At 55.0% G+C, this 24,778-nt stretch overlaps 1 protein-coding gene across 10 annotated transcripts in view; it reads left to right on the forward strand.

Annotated features, from left to right (window-relative positions):
• Positions 1-23,968, forward strand: part of TBC1D2 (TBC1 domain family member 2) — a 48,538-nt gene extending 24,570 nt beyond the window's left edge. For 3 of the 10 annotated variants that reach the window (XM_014859727.3, XM_070519135.1, XM_070519136.1), the window contains 8 exons: positions 2,655-3,050; positions 6,053-6,163; positions 11,369-11,556; positions 12,586-13,062; positions 18,208-18,328; positions 20,902-21,087; positions 21,656-21,777; positions 22,444-23,968. In XM_014859727.3, the coding sequence (XP_014715213.3) occupies positions 2,655-3,050; positions 6,053-6,163; positions 11,369-11,556; positions 12,586-13,062; positions 18,208-18,328; positions 20,902-21,087; positions 21,656-21,777; positions 22,444-22,651 (1,809 nt within the window). In that variant the 3' untranslated portion in view covers positions 22,652-23,968. Of the gene's footprint in view, positions 1-2,654; positions 3,051-4,735; positions 4,761-4,809; positions 4,833-6,052; positions 6,164-11,368; positions 11,557-12,585; positions 13,063-14,517; positions 17,311-18,207; positions 18,329-20,901; positions 21,088-21,655; positions 21,778-22,443 lie in introns of those variants that run through there. The other 7 variants (XR_011506329.1, XM_070519138.1, XM_070519137.1 and 4 more) reach the window with 7 other exon arrangements.
• Positions 23,969-24,778: the final 810 nt, after the last annotated feature.

Genomic DNA, 24,778 nt, shown 5'->3' on the forward strand with positions numbered 1-24,778 from the left:
GCTGTATTTTGTTTATCCACTGTCAGTAGACACTGGGGTTTTTTCTGCCTCTTGGGTATTGTGAATAATGCTGCTGTGAACATGGGTTATTTCCATTGTTAAAGAAATTTAACGAAGCATTTCAGTGCAAAATCCATCAACCACACGTCATGGAGTAGTGAAGGATCCTGGGTTAGGAGTTGGGAGCCCTCCAGTGTGGCATGTTTTCCCACTTGTGGGGATCCCCCAGGTCCCTTTAGTCCTTTCCCTTCTCCTTTCTGGGACTTCAGTCTCCCCCTGTCACAGCAAGGTGACTGGACCAGGTGGTCTCCCTCCCAGCCTCCAGGTTTTCTAAATCTTGATCCATTCCCCTCCTCATCTTCTGTTTCCTCCTCCAGCGCCGTCTCTCTCCCTGGTCCCTTTCTCCCGGTCTCATTCTGCTGCAGGGATTGGGGGTGGGGGGGGAGCCTCCTGGGCTGGTGTCTTGGTGTTGGATGTTGAGAGCCAGATATGGGAAGGGGGAGGCAGCTGGATGTGATGAACTGGGCTTCAGCGTTGACTCCCCCACAGTTGGGGGAAAGATACCCAGCTGGTTCTGAGCCTAGGGCAAGTCTGCACAGTGCTCTCTGGTTATTTCACCAGGCAGTACCGAGGTAATCTCCAGATCTCAGCTGAACCAGAAAATGGTCTAGGAGCCACAGGAATGTTAATCTCTCTCAGCACAGCCCTGGGAAGCTGATTTCTTCATTCCGAACATTCCAGTTAGGTTTGTAAGCACCCTCCCCACTCCACCTTCCGGCCACACCCAAGGACTCCCACAGCTCTGCACTTGCTCTTCCGTTCCTCTGGGCCTTTGCTCAGCTGTTGGCCCAGCCCCGTCTGGAAAGCCCTCCCAGCTCTCATCTCCCACCTGCTGCTGGTCCATCTCTGGCCTCATTCTCCAGGATCAGTTTAAAGCACTCTGCCTTCTACAGAAAGGATGTGCAGAGCGGGATGTACTGGTCTTGCCCCACCTCCACCCAGGCAGAAGCCATTGCCCGCTGCCCTGCGCCCCTACAGACGCCCGTGCTTCCCTCTCTCTCAGTAGATCATTCCCTACACCTTTGCCCCCGCCGCCATTGTGGTCCCTGAAGGTGGGAACTTCGACCACTCCCTCTCTGGGCCCCAGCACCTGGCACAGGGCCTGGCACTGAGTGGGTGCTTGTTAAAGGTTGGCTGGATGGACAGACAGATGGGTGGATGGATGGAAGAGAGAGAACCAGAGAAGGGTTCTAGTACCAAGGTTTCAGAAGATGCATGCTAATTTGGTCTTGTCATTAGCTTCTCAAATAAAGTCATGATTTGGGGCGGTTCTCCTCCAAATGGAGTTGTTCTTAGCAAATAACCCCATCAGCCAGTGCAGTTGATTAAATACTTTGGCGTGCGTGCGGTTAGCTTGTCTCCAGGAACGCATCGTTTTCAGATGAACTGGCACGGAGCGTAGCGCTATAGCCTCAGGGCCCGACCCGCCAGGTCTGAGGTTCACGTGGGCCTGGCTCCTGTGCTGCCTGGCCTCTGATGTTCTGATGCTGGCCCTCAAGGAATTCCCATCCCTGCCTTGGGGTGGGACAGGTCCCTGAGCTGGGGAGGTTGGGAGCTCCAAGGCACAGGGAGCCAAACCATGAGTTTCCGTGTGAATCAAGCACCCCTGCCAAGGAGGAAATCGAGGTCTGTGGTTTCTGAGCCCTGGCACCTCCTAGCACCAGCCCTGCAGGCGTCGCATGGTGGGCTGAGGGCTAGGCGGAGTGGACTGAGGGATGCCCTCTGTGTGTGGCCTGGCATGAGGATTGCCGATGTCTGTCCTCTCTCATGCCATCTCAGCTCAGTTGGTGGTGACTTTTCAGATGCTGTGTTCAGAAGGATTCTGAGGCCTCAACTAGGCTAGGTAGGAAGGAATATTGAGGTTGATTAGTAAAGTCTGCCACAGGAATGAGAGAGAACAGCAAGGCCCATGTGCTCGTCGCTGCCACCCCTGCTTTCCTTACTGACCGGGCACAGGCTTTGGAGTCTGGATGATTTGGGATTAAATTCCACTCTGCTCTGCTGGCCTCAGGTTGCTCATCTCTGAAACGGACATATATTAGTCAGGGCATGGGGTCAGCTGCTGTATCAGGGAAGCCTCACAGTACTGTAGCGTAACTCCATGTGGAAGTTTCTTTCTCTCTCACATTCTCGTAGGCGACTCCGGAGGTAGGTGAGCAGTTCTGAGCTGGGGGGCAGCTCTGCCATCCTCAACCTGCAACTTCTGCTTGTGAGCCCAAGGTGGCTGCTCTTGCTCCAGCCATTTCCCACCCAGTAGGAAGGGGATCTGGACCTGGCGAGCACATGTGTGGTGGCTTTGAAGATATGACCCAGAATCTGCCCACATCATTCTTCATGTCTGTTCAGGCAGAAGAGTCACTGGCTGTACCTGGCTGTAAGCTTGGCTAGGAAATGTAGTCTTTAGCCGGGGAGCCATGTGTCTGGCTACAACTTTCTTGAACAGAAAAAGAGGAAGTGGGTGCTGGGATGAGATGCCCCAGGGGATGGTGCTGGCCGCCTCTCAGAGCTGTTAGAACTGGTGATGGTGTCTGCCTCGCCTCTGGCACCTCACAGCCTTCCCCGAGCTCACCAGGCGCTTCCCTTTCCCCGCCCAGGAGCTGGTGAGGATCCTGCACAAGGCGCTGGAGGCTGCCCAGCAGGAGAAGAGGGCGTCCAGTGCGTACCTGGCGGCGGCCGAGGACAAGGACCGGCTGGAGCTGGTGCGACACAAAGTGCGGCAGATCGCGGAGCTGGGCAGGCGCGTGGAGGCGCTGGAGCAGGAGCGGGAGGGCCTGGTGCAGACGGCGAGCCTGTGCGAGCAACAGGTGCAGGAGCTGCAGCGGCACGTGCAGCTGCTCATGGACAAGAACCAGGCCAAACAGCAGGTCATCTGCCAGCTCTTGGAGAAGGTCACCCAGGACTTCATGCAGCCCCACAACCAGCCGCCCGCTCCCCCAGATGCTGCCGACCGGGACTTCCTGAGCCAGCAGGAGAAGATGGAGCACCTGAAGGTAGGGCCCTCCCTCCTAGGGCCCGGGGCTCTTGGGGAGGATGCTGCTGTCAACACAGGGTTTTCTAGATAGAGTGGGATGACCCTTAATACTGGAATAGTCGTGACTTGAAATATGTGTTGATGGAAGTATGGCTACACTCTTCCTCTTTCTCAACCAGAAGACCCAGCGCAGTTTGACCTTTTCTTGATATCCTAGGATAAACAGTGACGGTATCTCTAGGTTGACAAATCAGAGATGAAAGGGCCCGAGATGGAGTCAGAACTCCGGAGTGTTAGACCAGCTGAGTCTGGGCCTGGCCTCGTCTGCCTCCTTTAGTACCGTGCTGATACCCTTGGGAGCCCCCAGGGTGCCCGGGCTGCCCTCCCCCGGCAGTCCCGCACACAATGCAGGTGACCTGCGGCTGGCTGTGGCTTGCTCGTGGTCATGGCCCTGAGTGCTGCTCCTATTTCTAGAATATTTACTGTTTGGCAGGCACCATCTTCAGTGCTTACCTCGCGTCATTTCCTTGAGTCCTTGCACCAGCCTTATCAGGCAGTCGCATGCGTGCTCCCACTTTGCAGATGAGAGTGCTGAGCCTGAGCACGGTGAAGCCACCTGCCCAGGGTCTGGTGCTGAGGAAGTGGGGGAATGGGAATTGGAGTGCTGCTCGCATCTCTGACCAGTCTGCTCTGCTGCCTTCCAGCTTCGTCGCCTCTTCTAGCTACTGCTGCCTTCGCAGCCACACCCTAGCCAGGCTCGTGGCTGCCACCTGGGAAAGGCTGCCCCATCCCTCAGGGACCCATTGCAGCACAGGGCAGGAACTTTATTTTCTGTGTGATGCTGGCCATGGGCTGTAGCCTTCTCTCTAGAGGATGGTGACCGGAGCCACTGGACCACCTGGAGGCCTGGGGATAGTGCTCCTGGCCCCCACTGTCCCTAAAGGCAGCCAGAAAACCAGCCGTATGACCTGCCCCAAACCCTGGCGGCCACAGATGCTCACATACACATAGCCGTGGAGCTTGGTCTCGTCTGTGACTGAGCGCCCCTGTGTCTGCACGTCCAGGAATTTAATTTTTCGGCGAGCCCAGATACGAGCAACTCTGGCTGTGATGCACATCGGCCGGACTTACATCTGCAGCTGGTCCTCAGAGGGCCCGTGGTTTGTGCTAGCGAGAGTGGTGTGTACTCAAGTTCCTTATTTGTTAGCCCTTAGGTGTCTGATCTAGAAAAAATAGAAACTCCATCAAAAGTCCATCGTCTTTAAGTTTGGGGACAGAGCATGTTCACACTTCCTGCTCCCCTGTGACTGAGGAAATGCCCATTGGTGAAGCTGTCAGTGTGAGAACAGCATCACTGGCCTCCTGACTGTCAGAGCTGGGAGACTCCGAGGCCCAGGTGCCCCCTCATTTTCTGGCAGGGACAGCTGAACGCTGGGGAGGGGAAAGGACTGGTCCAGGGTCGCAGCACTAGTGGCTGGGTTGCAGCGAGTCCTCTGGGTTCCCCACATCTAATCAGCTGCTCCCCCCGGCACAAGGGCCAATCCACGCAGCATTTCCCAAAGAGAATCCGGGCTCCTGATCCCCCAAGGCAGGCAGCGTCCTCTTCCTCCTGTCCCCTTCTCCAGTTGTGTTTTCCTCCTTTGCGTCACTGGTGACTGTCACATGGCTTTTCTCCTCTCTGAGGTCTCTTTTTCCTCCCTACAGTTCTGAGCCAGGAAGATCACTCCAGGTAGGGCGATGAGCTGAATGGGAAGGTGCTGCCCAGATGCCACCCCACCCCACGCCCCTGCTGCTCCGAGAGGTGCTCACCCCTGCCTCGCTGTCTGGGCTGGATGCAGGGTACCTTATGCGACCTGTCCAAAGCCTGGGAAATGCCGTGAGCATCTTCTGGGCCCGGGACAAGGAAGGAGATCATCTTGGCCAGTTGAAAACCCAGCCAGGGTGGGTCAGGATCACCTGTGGGCTGTGTGCAGGTGACCCAGCCCTGATGGTGAGGTGCCACAGGCCAGGTGTGATGTTAATTTCCAGATGGATCAGGGCCCATCCAGAGTCATCTGTGCAATAGTGTCTCTCACCCTCACCTACAGTCCAGGTCATTCCTTGAGTAGGAGAGAAGGGGTTGAGTTTCAGCTAGTAAATGCCCTGGAGTTGCTAGGTATGGCTGTGAGCACATGCTGTGTTCAAATGGCTTCTGCAGCATCCATCCAGCAGAATAAAGACTGAGCCACTGCTGCAGCTGCTGCTTTCTGAGGCCCAAGCTCCTGCTGGCACCTGCCCGGGACTCAGCCAGCTTCTCCTTGCATGTTCCATCAGCAGCGTCTCACTCCATCCGCTGGACAGCTTCAAAGGGGAAACTCTGGGCCCAGAGATGTACATCACAGCTTTATTCACAGTCAAAAACAAACTGAAACACCCCAGGCTCAAATGGAAAAATAACAGGAGAACAATTATAACAAAGTTATGGTAAATTCACCCAATAGAATAGTCATCAGACATTAAAAATGATCATTGGGAAGCTTATGTAGCAAAATGGGAAAATATTTACAAAGCCACTCTAAGTCAAAAAATTTTCCACTGAAAATTATTCGCTATGATTACAAATGTACGACAAATATGTTTAATTTAAAAACAAACACTATTTGATTGTTTGTTATGCTTTGGTCCCTGAACTTAGTGTAATGACACTTGTTTCTTCACTTAGCCTCCCAGCTGTCCAGTGGGGTAGTTGATATTTGCCCCTTTTACTGATGAGGAAACAGGGTCAGAGTAGTTCCATGAGGCCCCCCAGCCAGAACAGCAGAGCTAGGACTCGAGCTCCAGGCCTGATGTTCTCTCCCCCATATCATGCTATGATCAAGATTAGAGAAGGGGGCTAGCCATAATTTTTTTCCTTTCAGACTTCCTTTTCCGTTGCCATTATTGGACATTTCTAAAGAAAGGCAGTGTTGGCAGCTCATTTGAGGGTGAGGACCAGGGAGATGTTTATGGTGCAGCTCATTCAGTGCTTTGCTCCCTCTCCAGGATGACATGGAAGCATACCGGACCCAGAACCGCTTTCTCAACTCCGAGATCCACCAGGTCACAAAGCTCTGGAGAAGGGTGGCTGAGAGGGAGAAGGCCCTCCTGATGAAGGTGAGCGGTGGGGGCCCTGCTCTGACATCCCCATTCCTGGCCACCCTCCAACCCCTCACCGTCCCATCCCTGTGTCTCTCCTCATTACCTGTCAGCTCTCCCTCTGGACCATGCCCTTCATGAGCTGTCTTCAGATATCAGGCATCTGGGCGCCAGTTGCTGATCGCCACTTCTGACTGCCTGGAGCAGGCAGGCCCCACTGTTGCTGCACCTCCCCCTCCTGGCTAAAGTAACTGCCAGGGCATTTACAGGGCTGGCACCTTTTTTTTTCTCCTTCATTTTTCTCTTTTTCCATTTTGGGAGCCAGATATTAAAGACTAGACATTCTAAAACCACTTCATATATGGGGGAAATGAGGAAGGGACCACAGATACCCAGGGAAAGGCTCAGAAAAGACCTTAAATTTACACCTCAGGCTGATCCTTGGCACAGAGACAAACTACAACAGTCAAGAACACAACAACAATTAAAACAGACAAACAAACAGCAAACCCCAAGGAGAAAATGATTGCCAGAGTTACTACATTATTAGGTTCAAATGTCTAGTTTTCAGCAAAAAACTCACAAGGCATTCAAAGAAACAGGAAGGGATGACTCATTCAAAGGAAAAAAATTGGTGAACAGAAAGTGTCCCTGTAAAAGACCTGATGGCAGATCTACTAGACAAAGTTTTTAAAACATTTATCTTAAAGATGCTCAGAGAATTAAAGCAAGATGTGGAGAGTCAAGAAAGCAATGTATAAACAAAATGGAAATATCAATAAAGAGATAGTAAACCTACAAAGAAACCAAAAAGAAATTCTAGAGCTGAAAAGAACTGAAATGAAGAATTCACTAGAGGGATTGAAAGGCGGGGCTGAGCAGGCAGAAAGAATCAGTGAACTTGAAGATAGGACAATGGAAATTATCAAGTCTGAGAAACAGAAAGAAAAAAGATTGAAGAAAAGGGAACAGAACCTAAGTGATCTGTGAGACACCATTAAGTGGACCAATGTACCCATTATATTATGGGAGTCCTAGAAGGAAAAGAGAAAGAGAAAGGGGCAGAGAGAATATTTGAAGAAATAATGGCTGAAAACTTCCCAAGTTTGATGGAAGACATGAATATAAACATCCAGGAAGCTCAACAAACTTTAAGTAAGATAAACTCAGAGACCCACACTGAGATACATTATAATCAAACTTTCAAATCCCAGAGACAGAGAGATCTTGACAGCAGAAAGAGAGAAGCAACTCATCACAGACAAGGATCCTCAGTGCACAGATTTCTCATGAGACTTTGAAGGCCTGAAGGCAATGGGCCATAGTCAAAGTACTAAAAAAACAAAAAACAAAAAAACAAACCTGTCTTGGGGGCCAGCCCAGTGGCATAATGGTTAAGTTCTCGCGCTCTGCTTCAGCAGCCCGGGGTTCACAGGTTCAGATCCTGGGCGTGGACATACACACCACTTGTCAAGCCATGCTGTGGCAGCATCCCACATACAAAGTAGAGGAAGATTGGCACAGATGTGAGCTCAGGGCAAATCTTCCTCACCAAAAACAAACCCTGTCAACCAAGAATCCATTTCTGGCAGAATGTCCCTTCCAGAGAGAGGGAGAAATTAAGACATTTTCAGATAAACAAAGCCGAGAGGGTCCATTACCACTAGCGCAGCTGTGCAGGACATGCTCAGGGGAGTCCTGCAGGGTGAATGAAAGGACACTAGACAGTAACTCAAGCCACGTGAAGAAATAAAGACCTCAAGAAAGGTAAACACATGGGCAATTGTAAAAGCTAGTATTATTGTACCTGTGGTTTGCAGCTCCACATTTTTTTTCTACATAATTTCAGAGACTAGTGCACTTAAAAGAATTATTACTTTGGGCCGGCCCGGTGGCACAGTGGTTAAGTTCGCACGTTCTGCTTCGGCAGCCTGGGGTTCGCCGGTTCAGATCCCGGGTGTGGACATGGCACCGCTTGACAAGCCATGCTGTGGTAGGCATCCCACATATAAAGTAGAGGAAGATGGGCATGCATGTTAGCTCAGGGCCAGTCTTCCTCAGCAAAAAGAGGAGGATTGGCAGCAGATGGTAGCTCAGGGCTAATCTTCCTCACAAAAAAAAAGAATTATTACTTTAATTTTGGAGCACACAGTGTATAAAGATGTAATTTTGTGACATCACCAACCAAAAGGGTAGGGATGGAACCATGTTATTGAAGTTAAGATGATATAAATTCTAATTAGAATGTTATAACTTTAGGATTTTAAATGTAATCCCCATGGTAACCACAAAGAAAATAGCTATATATGACTATACACAAGGAAATTAGAAAGGAATTTAAACATTTCACTACAAGAAAACTAAACACAAAAAAAGACAGTAAGGCAGGAAATGAGGCACAAAAAAGCTATAAGGCATATAGAAAACAAATAGCAAAATGACAGAAATAAGTCTCCTCTTACCAGTAGACTTTAAATGTAAATGGATTAAACTCTTCAATCAAAAGACAGAAATTGGCAGAATGGATAAAACACACAGGATCCAACCATATGCTGTCTACAGGAGTAATGCACCTTATATCCAAAGACAGAAATAGATTGAATGTGAAAGGATGGAAAAGGATACTCCTTGCAAATAGTAACCAAACGCGAGCAGGAGTGGCTGTACTAATATTAGACAAGAGAGACATTAAATTAAAAAAAAGAGACAAAGAAAGACATTCTATATTAATTAAAGGTTCCATACAGCAGAAGATACAATTATAAATGTTTATACACCTATTAACAAACTTGCAAAATAAAATATACGAAGCAAAAACTGACAGAATTGAGGGGAGAAATAGGCGGTTCCACAATAATTGGAGACTTTAATGTCCCAATCTCAGTAATGGGAGAACAACCAGACAGAAGATAAGGAAGGAAGCAGGAGACCTAACTCGGTAAAGCCGCTGGATCTGATGGCCCTGGACAGAATGCTCCGCCCAGCAGCACAGCGCAGCATTCTTCCCAAGGGCACATGGGCCTCTTTCCAGGATAGACCCCATCAGGCTGCAAATCAAATCTCAATAGATTTGGAAAGACAGATATACAAGGTATCTTCCCCAACCACAGAAGGGTGAAGTTAGAGGTCAACAACAGGAGGAGAACTGGAAATTGACAAATTCGTGGGAATTACACAACACACTCTTAAACAGTGAGTCAAGGAAGAAATCACAAGGGAAATTAGAAAATACTTAGAGAAATAGAAAAAAACACAACATACCAAGACTTACGGGAGAGTGAAAGCAGTGGTAAAAGTTATAGCTATAAATGCTTAAAAAACAAGAGTGATGTCCAATCCACAACCTGACTTTACAACTTTGTGTTTGTTTGCTACCTGGTAGCTTTACAACTTAAGGAACCAGAACAAGGAGTAAACCCAAAGCCAGCTGAAGGAGGGAAATGCCAGCGATTAGAGCAGAGGTGAATGACATCGACAACAGGAACACAATGGAGAAAATCAGTGGAACCAAAAGTTGCCTCTGAAAAGATCAACAAGCCTGACAGACCTTTAGCCAGGTGGACTAGAGGAAAAAGAGAGAGAAGACTCAAAATCTGAAATGAACGTGGGGACATTAGTACTGAGTGTATGGAAATGAAAAGGATTGTAAGAGAGCACTGGGAACAATTTACACCAACTAATTGGATAACCTGGATAAAATGGACAAATTTCTAGAAACTGAAAAACCTGCCAAGACTAAATCAGGAAGAAGTAGAAAACCTGAACAGACCTGTAACTAGTAAGGAGATTGAATCAGTAACCGGAAATCTCTCAAGAAAAGCCCTGGCCCCGGGGGCCTCCCTGGTGAATTCCACCACACAGTTAAAAAAGAGCTAACGCAGTCCTTCCCCCACTTCTCAAGGAGGGCGCAGGCTCGGTCGGGAGTTGAACACAATCAAGATGCAGTTTTGGGGCCCAAAGGGAAGAATAAAGTCAGGGGAGACTTCCTGGAGGAGGTGCCTGCTGCACGGAATCCTAAAGGCAAGTTAGTGTGGAGAAAGGCCTTCCAGGAAGAGACGGCGTAGTCCAGACCTGTGGGTTGAGGTGTGGAGGGTGAGCCGTGAGCCTGGAGGGTGAGGAGTTGGAGCGTGCTCTGAGGACATGGGGTTGTTGGCAGGGTTTTGAGTGGGAGGTCCTCAGTCGGCCTGATGTTTTGAGAAAACCACAGTGGCTCTCCAGTGGAGGCTGGGCTCCAGGAGGTGGGCCGGAAACAGGGAGACCGGGCCTTCTGTAGCTGAAATCTGGAGATGGGCATTGGTGAGGGCACTCAGGAAAGGCCCTGGCGGTAGCGGGAAGGGAGCTGGGAGCCAGCTGGAACCGGGGACAGGCTCGCCCGTGGCTGGGAGTCGGTGCTCAGTTTGTGGACGGTGACCTGGCAGGGGTGCATCAGAGGGACCCCCCAGGATGAGACAGGAGCCAGGCTGGCCCAGAGGTCACAGCAGAGTGACAAGGCAGGCTCTTACGTCCCACCTTACAAGTGGGAATTCGGGCCCGGAGGTTCCCTGGTCGCCCAGCCTCACCCGGCTGGAGTAAACAGAAGCCTGGAAGTTCAGGGCAGGGGAGGGGCGGGCAGACCCAGAGTGGTGTGCGTCCCTGAGGCCAGAGAGGTCGTGAGCTGGAGGAACGGAAAGCGCCCATGCGGTGGCAGCAGAGGGCACAAGCGCAGTGTCCAGGGCTGCGGGTCTGTAGGTGGCACTGCTCAGTGACACCACCTACAGAGAGCTCGCTCTGGGCCGAGTGCCCTGGGAAGGGCTTTACGCTCATCAGCTCATCTGACCCTCACCAGAATCCTGGGGCAGACTCTATACTATCCCCCTTGTTCAGATGAAGGAGCTTAGGCACAGAGAGGTCAAATGACTTGCCATAGGTCACCCAGCCTGCAGTGGCTGAACCAGGATGGAACTTCAGGCCATGCAAGACCCTGCGCTGCCCCTCCCACCTCTCTCCTCTTTCTTCTGAATCCTACTGCAGCCCTGGGCCTGGGCCTCCCTCTCCTAGAGCCCTTTCTGCCTTGCTGTAAACCCTTGGGTTCAGGACCCATCTCCTTTCTCTTATATGAAGGGCCAGGGGTTGGGAGGGGATGGGAGATGAGAGCTGGAAGCAGGGCTGTGCTGTGTAAAGCTGTCCAGGCCTCAGGCCTCTGGGGCGGCTCTGACCAGCCCCTCCCCCCGCCCCCCCCCACAGTGTGCCTACCTCCAAGCCAAGAACTGCCAGGTGGAGAGCAAGTACCTGGCGGGGCTGCGGAGGCTGCAGGAGGCCGTGGGGGACGAGGCCAGTGAGTGCTCGGAGCTGCTGAGGCAGCTCACCCAGGAGGCGCTGCAGTGGGAGGCCGGCGAGGCCTCGGCCGACAGCGGCGTGCTCAGCCCCATCAGGTAAGCCAGCGGCCAGCCAGCGGGCTGGGTGTCATGACCCGGGGGGCCCCGGCTGCCCTGCTGCCGGTCCCTGCTGACCGTGTGTGAGCACTGCACAGCCCTCAACTCCTCATGTCTTCAGAGAAGGGAGCATGGGTTGGGATGAGCCCCGTGTTACAGCTGAGGTGGTGCAGGCTCAGAGGAGGCACCCCTTGCCCGCGGCCACACAACACGTCTGTGCACCTGCCGTGGGTCTGCCTCCAGCTCTGTTTTCTCCGCTTCCCTAGCTGCCTCCTGGAGCTGTCTGTCAGAGAGCAGAAGAGGGGAGACCCGCCCTGCCAAGCACAGAGGACATGGGCAGTTAAATATAATGGAAAGGGCTGCAGCTGGGGTCAAAGGCCCCTGGAGGCTGGGTAGCCCAGTGGCAGCAGCCCATGCCTTGGCGCTACACCTGGCTTTCTCACTGTGCGACCTTGGGCTCATCACTTTACCTTCCTGAGCCTCATACTCAGCCTCCATAGGATGTGGGCTGAGACCCCTGCTTGGCAGCATCCGTGGGATTAGATGAGATGGCACTCGCAGAGCACACAGTTGGGACAAATAAATGTTAATAAAGGGAAGGCCATCTGGAATGGGTCCCCAGCTCTCCCGCCAGTGGTGCCTGTTCCCCTCCGTCTGTGAGCTTACGGCTGTGGAGGGCTTCTGTGTTGGCAGGGTGGGACTCCTCGGGCCAGGGCTGCATGGAGTAGTAAGAGGGTCCTTATCCTGGTGCAGAATGGAGGAGGTGATGTCCCTTCGGCACTTCTGTGTCCCAGGCCCTGCCGAGCCCCTAGCAGCTCACGTCAGAGGGTCTCCTGGGTCTACCTGAGGCAGAGCGGGAGTTCCTATACCCATTGTACAGATGAGCAAGCTGAGGTTTGGGGAACTGAAGTGACCTGCCAGAGCCGTGTGTAGCCCACAGTGAAGACAAGGCAGGCACCTTGCCCGGGGTCCATCCTCTCCTGGGGATGGGCCTTACAGGGTGTCACTAACGTGGGCTTTTGCCGGCAGCGAGTATGACGAGTATGGCTTCCTGACCGTGCCCAACTACGAGGTGGAAGACCTGAAGCTGCTGGCCAAGATCCAGGCGCTGGAAGTCTGCTCCCACCACCTGCTGGCCCACGAGGCTGTGGAGAGGCCACGGCGGGAGCGCTGGGCTGCGCTGGGCGAGCTGGCGCCCTCGGCCGAGCTCAAGCAGCTGCTGCGGGCCGGCGTGCCCCGCGAGCACCGGCCTCGGGTCTGGAGGTGGCTGGTCCGCCGCCGCGTCCAGCACCTGCAGGCCCCCGGCCGCTACCAGGAGCTGCTGAGCCGGGGCCAGGCCTGCAGTCAGCCTGCTGCCCGCCAGATCGAGCTGGACCTGAACCGCACCTTCCCCAACAACAAGCATTTCACCTGCCCCTCCTCCAGCTTCCCGGAGAAGCTCCGCCGGGTGCTGCTGGCCTTCTCCTGGCAGAACCCCTCCATCGGCTACTGCCAGGGCCTGAACAGGTGAGCAGGCCCACAGCCATTACCTTCCAGAGCATCCCTCGGGAGCCTCCCCCGAACCCCGAGAGGTGAGCCCGGGAGGCTAGGTCCCTACCACACAGGTGGGCACTAGCAGGTGAGAGGACGTGTTCGAGACAGAGATGGGCCGGAGCTCGGGTCCCCTCGTCCCCTGCCCTCGCCTTCGATTTGTGCTCCGGGAGGCATGCCTCACGTGGAAAGAGCGGGGACGGCCCCAGGAGTTGTGCGTGCGCCACCTGCTCACAGACTGCAGGGCTGTCCGGTCAGGGATCGGCGGCCTCAACGAAACCCGCTCAGAGGAGCCCGAGGAGAAGAGTTTGGAGGTCTCGCAGGGGAAGCTCACACAAGCCCAGAAAGGGAGCAGAGCTAGGCCCCGAGGGTCACGGAAGCCAAGGCAGCTGTTCTGTCCAGCAGGCCCAAAGCGCCGCACAACCCGGGCCGTTCCCCGCGTTTCCTGGGGACGCCATCCCTGAGGTCGTGCGCACCGGCACTGCCTGCAGCCTTCGGGCTCCCTCGCTCTCCATGTCTGCTTCCTTATCTCTGCAGACCAGCCTCGCTGCTGTCCTCCCCAGATGCTTAGGGCCCCAGGGGCTGTCAGCATGGAGACCCCAGCCCCTGTATCTGGAGCCTTTCAGCCAGTCTTCCCACTGTCCGCCCCTCCTGGGCCAGGCCTAAGTTCCCGAAGGAGGGCATCTCCTTGGCCCAGCCTGGATTAACTTCTGCTGGTCCAGCAGCAGGGGGCAAGGGGTCGGGGAGGGCGTGGGGTGACCTGGGGGGGCAGCCCCTCCAGGACTCGGGGGGCACTCAGGAATGCCCCTGGATACCTCAATAGAGGTTGCATGAGCTCAGCTATTTCCCAAAGCAAGATTTGACTCAGTTTAATTTAAACACACACACACTCAAGCGAAATTTACAGAAGCCATTCTGCCCTTTTTTCAGAAGAGGCGGTGTGTGACATTTATTTAACTCAGAATAAGCATTCAGGGTGTCCCTACTCAAATCGGAATGGTTCCTAAGGGTAGATATTTTCCCTACTTTATTTCCAGCCTAAATTGGGTGAAATTGAGCATATTCATGTACAATTCATGTGAATTCCGAGTGACACCCCAACAATAATGCCATTTAGTCCAGGCCGCCTGGGAAGACATGTTTGGATTTCATGCTGCCCTGAACATCTGCTGTGGGGATGTCTGTAGACATTCATTCATTCATTCATTCATTCATTGCTTCATTCATTCATTTGGCACCTGAGCAAAAGCCTGTGCGCTTCTCGTTTGTTTGAACATGTTAAAATCCAGAAGGACAAAACTTGCAAAGCCTCTGTAAGAAGAGCTTTGAAAGGAACTGGAAGCTGGGTGTTAGTATGAGAATAATGATTTTTACATTTCATGCAAAGGCCAGGCAGGAACTGAGACTTACTGAGGGCCTCCTGGCTGCCAGGTGCTGTACCTACCCACGTCGTCTAATCCACATGAAGCCCTGTGGGGTGGGCATTGCTGCCCCAGTGCCCCGGGAGACAGGAGAGGGTCCGAGGAGCTCAGGAACCTGCCCGGCGCCCCAGCACGCGTGAGGAACGTGACCCTGGTCTCCCGCCCCCAACCTGCTCCTCCCCCAACCTGCCCTCACTCGGGGTGGGAACGTGGCAGACAGTGCGCTGGGGGTACCTGAAAACCTTTTTCCCTGATCAGATAGAACCTTTTTTGAGAGCAGGAATGCGGTTAGCCACATACGGCTTCAGAGTCTAATCTGTGCTGAAGGGGCAGGGGAAAATCCTACAGCAGGAGGGGTTCTTGAGATGGGCCTCTTAGAAGGAAAGAAGCTTCTCCCTGTCTGGAAAAGGCAGCAAAGGCTGCCGCAAGGTGTGTAGGAGCAGCTGAGGCTGAGGGGGGAAGACACCAGGCGGAATTTCTTTACTGCTTCCTCCGAATGCTCTTTTATCAATAATTTATATTCAGGTAGATAGTCAGACTATTGCTTAAAACAGAAGTTGTTTGTGATAGAAGCCTGTTCACACGTGCAGAATGCAGGCTGTTCTTCCCGAGGCCCTTCAACCCTGGCCTGCAGCCCGGGTCCCTTGTCTGGGTGCTGTCGTCTCGTGGCGGCCGCCAGAACTGCGCGTGGTGCCTCGAGGATCGAGCCTGCTTCTGAGCAACGCATGCAGCCTGTTCAGAGGGCGACTGGTGTCGTGGTAATGACTGAGTGCAAAGTGAGGCGAACATTTAAAGCCATTGCCCTTTATTTATTTATTTATTTTTTTGAGGAAGATTAGCTCTGAGCTAACTGCTGCCAATCCTCCTCTTTTCGCTGAGGAAGACTGGCCCTGAGCTAACATCCATGCCCATCTTCCTCTACTTTTATATGTAGGACGCCTACCACAGCATGGCGTGCCAAGTGGTGCCATGTCCGCACCCGGGATCTGAACCGGCGAACCCCGGGCTCCCAAAGTAGAACGTGCGCACTTAACCGATGCGCCACTGGGCCGGCCCCAGCCAGTGCTCTTTAAAATACAAGTGGAGTGCTTTACAAGTAGTTTGTTCTGGGACTGGCCCCGTGGCCTTGTGGTTAAGTTTGGTATACTCCACTTCAGCGGCCCAGGTTGGGATCCTGGGCGCAGACCCAGATCCCTCATCAGCCACACTGTGGCAGCGACCCACATACAAAATAAAGGAAGATTGGCACAGATGCTAGCTCAGGGCCACTCTTCCTCAGCAAAGAAAAAGTTTTTTCTTTCCCCCATGCCCACACTCCCTCCTCTGCAGACCCACTTGGGCTCTGAATGCCCTAAGTTGGTGTCTGGCTGCAGCCCTGAGCAGTTGGTAGGCCCTAGAGGGTACCAGCAGCATCTCATCACTGATTTTTTTTTTCTTTTTTGCCCATTTTAAGTGTACAACTCAATGGTCTGTAGTAAATTCACACGTTGCACAGCCATCACCACATTCCAATTGCAGAGCATTTCCATCACCCCTAAAAGAACCCTTGTGCCCGTCTGCAGTCACTCTCCCTTCTGACACCAGCCCTGGGCAGCCACTGCTCTGCTCTATGTCCCTGTGAATGTACTTCGGGTGGACATTTCATACAAATGCAGTCATATGACACGTGGTCTTTTGCATCGAGCTTCTTTCACTTGGCATTATGTTTGAGGTTCCTGTATTTTGTTTCTTTGCTTACTGAGCAGCGTCCGTTGAATGAAGGCACCGTATGTTGATTCATCGGTTGATGGGCCTTTGGTTTGTGTCCACCTGTTGTGAATAACACGGTGAGCGTCCTGGGCGAGGCTTTGTGTGCATGTGTGTTTCTCCTCTCAGGTGCACTCTTTTTAATGGCGGCTCAGCTTTCATTGTCTAGATGCATCATAAAGTGTTTAAGTTTTTTTGATTGTTGTGAGAATGCTGCCACAGATATTGTTGTGTTGGTGCCATTATTTCTGTAGCATCGAACACAAAAGAGTGAACAAGCCCTGAGGAATACACATCTAAAATTTGCACTGGCCCTAACACATTTCCAGACACTGACAGGTAAGGCCCCTGGAGAGGAAGGGAGACCTCCCAGGGAGTCGGGGAGGAGTGGCCGGCACACATCGAGGGCAGGAAACAGAGGCTGGCCGAGGGCAAGACAGCTTCCCAGATCTGTCCCTCAGGAGCTAAGCCCCAAATCAGAGGCACAGGCCAATGCAGCTTCCTGTTGCCGTAAATAAGAGCCTGTGGTCTGGGATCCTCAAGGAGACTAGTCTTTGGGTGGCTGAGAACAGTATGATTTGGAAACAAGGCTCATGGAAGTCCAAACAAGCCTCTTTGGGCTCCTCCACGAGGAGGAGGGGTCCTGAGTGCCCCCACCAAGCATATTAAGAGCATTCCTGGATTCAGAGCTCATGTCGTAGCCTTGTCCCCGGGGGCATTATTGGGACTCAGAACAGTGGTGCCCACTCCCAAAGGTCCCAGGTCTTGCTCGGGGCCTTCCATGGGTGGAATCTTCTCAGCAGGGTTAAACCTCGCTTTTGACACAGAAGCTCTATCCTTCTGGTTGATGATTGAGTCCAAAAATGAGAACAAAAATGAAAAACAGTACAAATCACTGAACATTAGCAACAGGCTCACCCACCAAATCACTGACCTTTTAATGTGTGCAGAAATCTCAGCCGATGCCGACAGCCAGCTCCTGGACGGAGCACCTGCTGGGCTCCAGTGGAATGGGGTTGTGGGAGAGAACACCAAGCTGGGTTCATGGAGTCCTGGGGTATGTTTCCACTCTGCCACCAACTGACTTGGGGAGTTGGAGCAGTCACTTTTGCTTCCCACGCCTGGATTTTCCCATCTCTGCAGTGACCTGGGATGAGGAGCAGGGGGCAGCTAGCTGCCTGGAGCCTTGGAACGGTTTCTGAGGTGGCCTTCAGACCCCGTGGGAAAGAGTGCCATGATCAATTCGTTCTGTCTGCCCTGGGCATAGACAAAGAGGGTGGTGGCCAGTGTGTCACAGTTGCTATCCTAAACTAAGTGGCCTCTGAACGCCCCCCCACCCCCATGTCCAGGAGACCTGTAACTATTCTCTCCCTCTACTCAGCTCAGACTCAGGAGCGTTCGCACAAATCTTTTAGCCAGAATGGAGAGAAATTCCTTCCCAGTCTTCTGGAGAGAAAAGAGATTTATTTTTTCTTTTGAGAATTGACCCTGTTTGTAAAAAAAGCGTGAGTCTCAGAAGAGGTTGGAGGTCATGAGCCCCATCTGGTAGAGCCCAGGGAAGCATAGGTCTCTGGATGATGAAATGTGCTCTTGGAGTCTGTCCAGGGCGTCAGGCTGATCGCGGTGTCCCGCTGAGGGTGGACAGCGCCCTGGCCGGCCCTGGGTCAGAGGGTCACATGGGGTTGTTCATACGCCTTTAAAGGGGCCAGAGGAGAAAGCGTTCTGCAGACATCTGTGAATCAGGAGCTGGTGTTCACCTAGCGTCTTAAGAGACCAGTGCGTTTTGGGGATGTATTCTTGGATTGTTGCTGGACGAGCTCTGCCTGGGAGGATGGGAGAAGTCGAGGGAACAGTGCTTCTTCAAAAGCGCCCCCCCCCCCCCCCCGGCCCGCCCCGTGGCTCCGTGGCTGCCTGGCTGTGACTTCACTCCCGGCCTCCTTCCCTCCCACTCCAGGCTGGCGGCCATCGCTCTGCTGGTCCTGGATGAGGAGGAGAGTGCCTTCTGGTGTCTAGTGGCCATCGTGGAGTCCATCATGCCAGCTGATTACTACAGCAAGACACTGACGTCGTCCCAGGTGAGCCGCACAGGCAGGAGACTGGGGGGCCACGCGGGTCAGTGCCCCTGTGTTGTTCCTACAAGCTGGTGAGTCTCGGGAAAGTCAGGACTCTCCCAGCCTCCATTTCCCCCTCTGTACAATGGCCAGAAATCGGCTCTGGGACGCCTGTGACCCTCTAGTGAGCTGACGGACGGCCCTTAGAACTGTCGAGGCCCTGCCCACAGGGTAGACTTGTTATTCCCCTGCTGACGTGATGTCATTAGAAACAGCCGACTTCCTGGGCAGGGGAGGAGAAGAAAATCTAGTCACTTCCTGTTTGCCGGTCCAGAGTTCCAGACGGGAGGTCAGGTAGGGCGGAAGGTGGGGCTGGGAGGATGGGAGGTGGCGATGGCTCTTCACACCCGCCCGTCTTTCTGCTGGGAAGCACGCTGCCTCCGCACCTCCTGCCTGCCCTCTGACCACAGGCCGGCCCTGGGTCAGGCAGAGCTGGCTTCACAGCCGACCCGCTGGTAGCCAGCTGTGTTGGCCCTGGCAAGTGGCATCACCTCTCTGAACCCCAAACTTGCCCGCTTTGGAATGGGACTAACAGCTCCTTCCTGGGAACCGTTTCACTCCTCAACCCCCAGCGTCCGGCTTCTCCCTCCTCACCCCTTGTCCTGTTCCTGCTACTTCATGGAGAGAGGCCACCCAGAGGGAACTTCTCACTTCCCACCCCAGACCCACCAGGCCATTGCCTGCACCCTCATGCTGCCCTCCTCCTCTCCTACTGTGATCGCCCAGCGCTGATTCCGCCCCCTGGGATGCACACCTGGGTGGGGAGGTCAGGAGACAGTGGGTAGTCAGGTGTGGGGCTGAGGACAGAGGTCAGGGCTGCAGGTTATGACTAGGAGTCATCAGGAAATAGGGGGTGAATCAGGCAAGATGGTGTTTGGCTGCATGGAAGGGAGGCCCAACCTAACAGCGGCTTCAGTGGGGATTTTCCTCAGATACTGAGAAAGCAAAGGCTCCTTCCAGCTCCCTGCTCTGCCATCTCTGGCACGCGGCTTTCCTCCTCCTGCTCATCACCTCGTGGTCACAAGGTGGCTGCACCCTCTCTGGCACTGGGCCCTGGCCCAGGCTAGAAGAATCAGAGGGTGACAGGCAGGAGCTGGCTGCCGTTGAAACGGCCTTCCCCAGCCCCGCGGTCCCCCTCAGGCCTGTGGGTCAGCACTGTATCGCACGGCCCCCAGTCACAGGACAGGCTGGGAACGTTCCGTATCTTATCTTATTTTCATGTTTGAACAGCTCTAAAATTGAGGTGTGTTGTATAAGCAGTGTTGTGGTGGTTTTGTTTCTTTAGTATAAAAAATTTGGGGGCCGCCCCGTGGCCGAGTGGTTAAGTTTGCGCGCTCCGCTTTGGTGGCCCGGGGTTTCTCCAGTTCGGATCCTGGGCGCGGACATGGCACCACTCATCAGGCCACGCTGAGACAGCGTCCCACATGCCACAACTAGAAGGACCTGCAATTAGAATATACAACTGTGTACTGGGGGGCTTTGGGGAGAAGAAGGAAAAATTTTTTAAAAATCTATTCCTTAAAAATTGAAAAAAAATTTGAAATGTACAAAAAAGATAGAGAAAATAGGATAATGGACCTTCACATATCTGTCACCCAGTTTCGATAATTACCGACACAGGGAGACCAGTACTGCTGCATCTGTGCTCCCGCCCCCTCATGCTTTGAAGATTTTGTAGTGAATCTCAGACATCATACCAGCCCATCCGTAAAGCCCTCAGAGGCACAATGGCATCTTAGGCTGGTTGAGTGTCCTAGGGTTGGAGCTGGACACTTGGCCTCCACGGCCGCCTGCGGTTCTGGGAGAGGAAGGAAGTGGGAGGCTGTCGGCCACAGCCGCCGGCTAAAGCCCAGAGGGGACTTAGATAGACGCGGAGGCTGAGAAACCAGCAGAACCGGGAAAGGAAGACAGAAGACGAACACGAACACGTGCTGTCACAGCAGTGGGGGCAGACCACACGGAGCCGAGCTGTGGAGCCAGGGAAGGCGCCTGTGCTGGCAGTAATCAGCCGGTTGGTCGAGCGAAACAGGGACAGAGGCATGACAGTGATCACACCCAGAGGGCATTGGCAGCCATCGCCCAGCAGCATCCCCCTTTAGGGAGGTTCCTTCATGTCCAATGTGGCGGGACAATGCGGCTTCTCCCGACACTGGCCCCCAGGACCTCACCCCAGACAAAACACTGAGGGTCTGTGTGTTGTGCATCAGGTCCAAAGGGGGTGTAGACAAGTGAGCATGGTGTCAGCCGTACAAGCCTGAGCTCCTGCGTGATTTGAGGCCTGGGGGGCAGGGGGCCAAAACTCCACTGGCCGAGGATGTAACAGCCCACGGAGACCTCCGCATCAAGCCTGCGCTCCAGCCCCAGAGCCGCCGAGTGACACGCGCTGTACCTTCCCCCAGCCAGGCTGCGCGCGAGCTCTGCGGGGCGCTCTGTGCCCCACTCCAGGATCATGTGTGGACGGCCAGTGTGAAGCGGTGGGCTAGGAGGGAGGCAGCCCCTCCCCTGGGGCAGCAGCTGACGGCTCTCTTGGCTTCTAGGTAGACCAGCGGGTGCTCCAGGACCTCCTCTCGGAGAAACTACCCAGGCTGATGGCCCACCTGGGGCAGCACCGCGTGGACCTCTCCTTCATCACCTTCAACTGGTTCCTCGTGGTCTTTGCAGACAGTCTCATCAGCAGCATCCTCCTCCAGGTCTGGGACGCCTTCCTGTATGAGGGCACCAAGGTAGGGCGCTGTCGGGGAGCCGGAGGGCGCTGGCTGTGGAGAGGGGAGGGCGGGGCCCTCGAGCACGTCTCCTGGGAGCACGGCCTGGAGACCACAGTGCTTTGCCCTCCTGAGGGAGGCGGGGTCTCTGCCTCCAAAGATGCATGCTGAGGTTGGGGGGACTCCTCTCCCTGGGAGAAGGATGAGCATGACCCAGGGGGCACGTCCCTGTTCCCTCCGTCGCCCCTCAGTCACCTGGCCCCTCCGTTTCTTCCTCCTGTTTGGACTGAGCCCTGCATCACAAGGCTGGCTCTCGGGTCTGCTCCCAGCTCTGCCCCTGGCCTAGCCCCAGGGTGCTGGGACAAGTCAGCATAGAGCCAGGACTCCATGTCAACCCTCAAATTGTAGGCTGTCCTCCCCTTGGGGTTTCCAGCCTGCTCCTCGGCCTCCCCCACACACATTGCCTCCTAGCCTTCCACCTCTGCAGCCTGTCCGGGGACTCCCACTCTGCCGGGCCCATGGGTTCTCTCCCTCTGGGGCTCACCTGCCCTGGCCCCCAGGCCCTAGCTGAGCCCTCGCTGCCCCCCAGGTGGTGTTCCGCTATGCCCTGGCCATTTTCAAGTACAATGAGGAGGAGATCCTGAGGCTGCAGGATGGCCTGGAGATCTACCAGTACCTGCGCTTCTTCACCAAGACCATTTGCGACAGCCGGTGAGAGCGCGCCCCTGCCCCCTCCCCCACCCCACCGCCCACACACGCACCCCAGGACACAGCGGGGGAGGCTGGGGTCACCAAGTGCAGGTTCATTAGTGACACTGATGCTCCAGTACAGCTTACAAGTCTTTAGGGACGTTCCACTGCCTCAGTGGTTTGTCTTCCCCTTAACACGGCGTTTGAGGTCTCCACGCAATTTCATTTCTTGCCCACCTTTTCGTGCCCCCAGCACCCATGCCCTTGATCCTGCCAAACAGAATTATTTGAGTTCCTAGGACAATACCCATCTCTGCGCTTTTGGCCTTGCAGTTTCTTCTACTTAGAATGCCTCCTTCCCACCTCCACCTCCACCATCTTTGCCTGGCCAGCTTCTACTCCTTCAACATTCAGCGCATGCTTTGTCTCCTCCAGGAAGCCTTCCCTGACAGCCTTTCTTTAGCGGTATAGAGCTCCCATACCTCTAAGCTTCCTCCTGCCTCAGTACATATCACTCTGGGTGGAAACCTTCTTCTTCTTCTTCACTGCTTCCTCCCTGGAAGGAGAGCTCCCTGAGGCAGGCCCAGGACCTCAGCCACAGGGGCAGAAGGAATGCAGGTGCCTGGGACTGCCTGGGGTATGGCCCACTGGGGCCCTGGGCTCCGCCCTGACCGTGCTCTCCCCCAGGAAGCTGATGAGCATCGCCTTCAACGACATGAACCCGTTTCCTATGAAGCAGCTGCGGCAGCTGCGGACGGCGCACGGGGAGCGGCTGGAGGCCGAGCTGCAGGAGCTGGAGCAACTCAAGGCCGCCTACTTGGAGACCCAGGCGTCCCGGCTCCCAGCGGTGCCCGAGGCCTGCGCCAGCGAGGACGAGCTGGACGGGGAGGCCTGACCCGGCCCGCCCTCCACAGAGCCCCTTCTCGCCCCTGACTGGCAGGCCCCCAGGAGGACAGCCGTGGAGCCCTGGCACCAGGGGACGCCCGGCAAGCCCCTTCGCGGCTCTGGGCCTCAGTCTCCCCACTGGCACACTATCTGCTCAGGGCGAACCCAGGATGCCCCCCTCTCCCGCGTCCTCCCCGAAGCACACGGACGAGCAGAGTGCTCTCTTTACAGGCTAACCCTGACCCTTCTCCCAGTGTCATCTGTGTAAAACCATGTGAATACTGGAAATAGTTTACAAGCTGTGGAACTTAAACGCTTCTCAGTAACCGGCCGTTCAATGTCCCGCCACTGGGCCCTCCCAGCTGGACGTGCCAGACTGCTGTTACGTGCACGTCCCGCCGGCCCGTCCCCTGCTGCCTCCCCAGGAGCTGGGGCCCTGCGCACTGAGGGCGCTGCCTTTCTGTGCCACAGTGCCTCCTTGATGCTGGCTGGGCACCGAGGCCTATGTCCTGGCCTTGCACCTGTGCTGTCCTTTCTGCTCACAGCGCACTGCGGCAGGGGGAACGGGGGGTCCGCAGGGGAAACCCCTGCCCACCAAGAGAACCCAAAACTTGGTTTCAGTGCTGGCCGCTTCCAGGCCCTTCCTCAGCAGACGAGGCTTCCCCCAGCCCCCTGGACCCAGGGAAGTGAAGGCCGCAGGTGTGGTTTTGGCAGCTGTTTCTCAGCAAGCGACTGCCCTGCTGCTACAGCCTTGAGCTCGGAAGTGTCCAGTGTGAGGGCGCGGGGGTGGGGTTACCACATAGGCATCTCCAGCTCTGATCTGAGGCTCCTGTCCAGGGCTGGGGGAGGAGGCCACGCCCAGCATGGGACCAGGCACAGGCCCTCTGTCACCCACAGGTGCGAACTTGAGGGGTCAGCACCACAGACCCCCAGTCCCCCAATCGCGTACCCTCCACGGCCCCGCGCAGGGTCCTCTCCCCTGCAGTCGCCTGGGCTGCCGGCCCTGGGGAGGGGTCCCTTGACCGCCTTGCTCGTTTGTGCGAAGTTGTCTTCATCGGCTGAGGGCTTCCACCACCAGACAGCACCTGTGAAGGTGGGGGGGCCTGGGGGGCCTGGCTGCAGCTCCCAGGGGAGTTAAAGGGGCTGATGCCGCAGCTGAGCCTGGGCAGAGAGTGGCGTTTTTATGAAGAAAACATCACCGGGGGCCCTGAGGCCTAGGAAAGCCCAAGGCTTCAGGACCCACTGGCTCAGCTGGTCCCTCAGACTCCAGCCTTGAATGCAGATTTCCTCCTCAGCCAAAAATAAAACGGGCCGGCCCCGTGGCCGAGTGGTTAAGTTCGCATGCTCTGCTTCCGCGGCCCAGGGTTTCACTGGTTCAGATCCTGGGCGCGGACATGGCACCGCTCGCCAGGCCATGCTGAGGTGGCGTCCCACGTGCCACAACTAGGAGGACCTACAACAAAAATATACAGCTATGTGCTGGGGGCATTTGAGGGGCAAAGCAGAAAAAAATAAAACAGTCCCAGATCTGATGGGGGCTGCCAGGTAAATGGCACCCTCCTCTGCCCGCTCCCCTCCCTGCCCCTCCCACCTCTTCCTTCTGCTTCCTCCTTCCCTCATCTTCCCTCCCTGCTTTTCTGCCGCTCTCCTCCACCTTCCCCCCATTCCCCCTGCCCCCACAGGCAGAGGGAAGAGAAGCCCTGCCCAGAGCTGGGAGACTATGGCCTGCTGCCCACTCGGAGGGACAGGGCTCTGCCGGTGACCCCGCCCTGTGTAACCTGGTCCCCACCTGGCTGCCCCGCGGGAGCACCTGAAGAGATTTTTAAAAATACTGATGCTGGGCCTGCTTGAGCCTGAGATGGGCTGGGGCTGGAGCCAGCAGTGAAAGCTGCCTGTCCCCACCACCTGCTCACTCCGGGCCAGGCTCAGCCACCAGACCAGGAGAAGGCCCAGGAAGGGTAACAGGGTGGCCCAGTTACGCAATTGCTGAGAGGTGAAGCCACGCTCAAGCCCAGAGGCCCTGCCTGCAAAACCAGGGTGGCCCCTCCCTGAAGGCCCAGCGGAAAGGGCAGGCCGGGCTGCCTTGAGCAAGCAGTGCCGAGCAGTGCCCGGCCCTGGAGAGAGCTCCAGGCAAAGG

The sequence above is a fragment of the Equus asinus genome, chromosome 10, assembly GCF_041296235.1.
Source record: "Equus asinus isolate D_3611 breed Donkey chromosome 10, EquAss-T2T_v2, whole genome shotgun sequence".
NCBI lineage: Eukaryota > Metazoa > Chordata > Mammalia > Perissodactyla > Equidae > Equus > Equus asinus.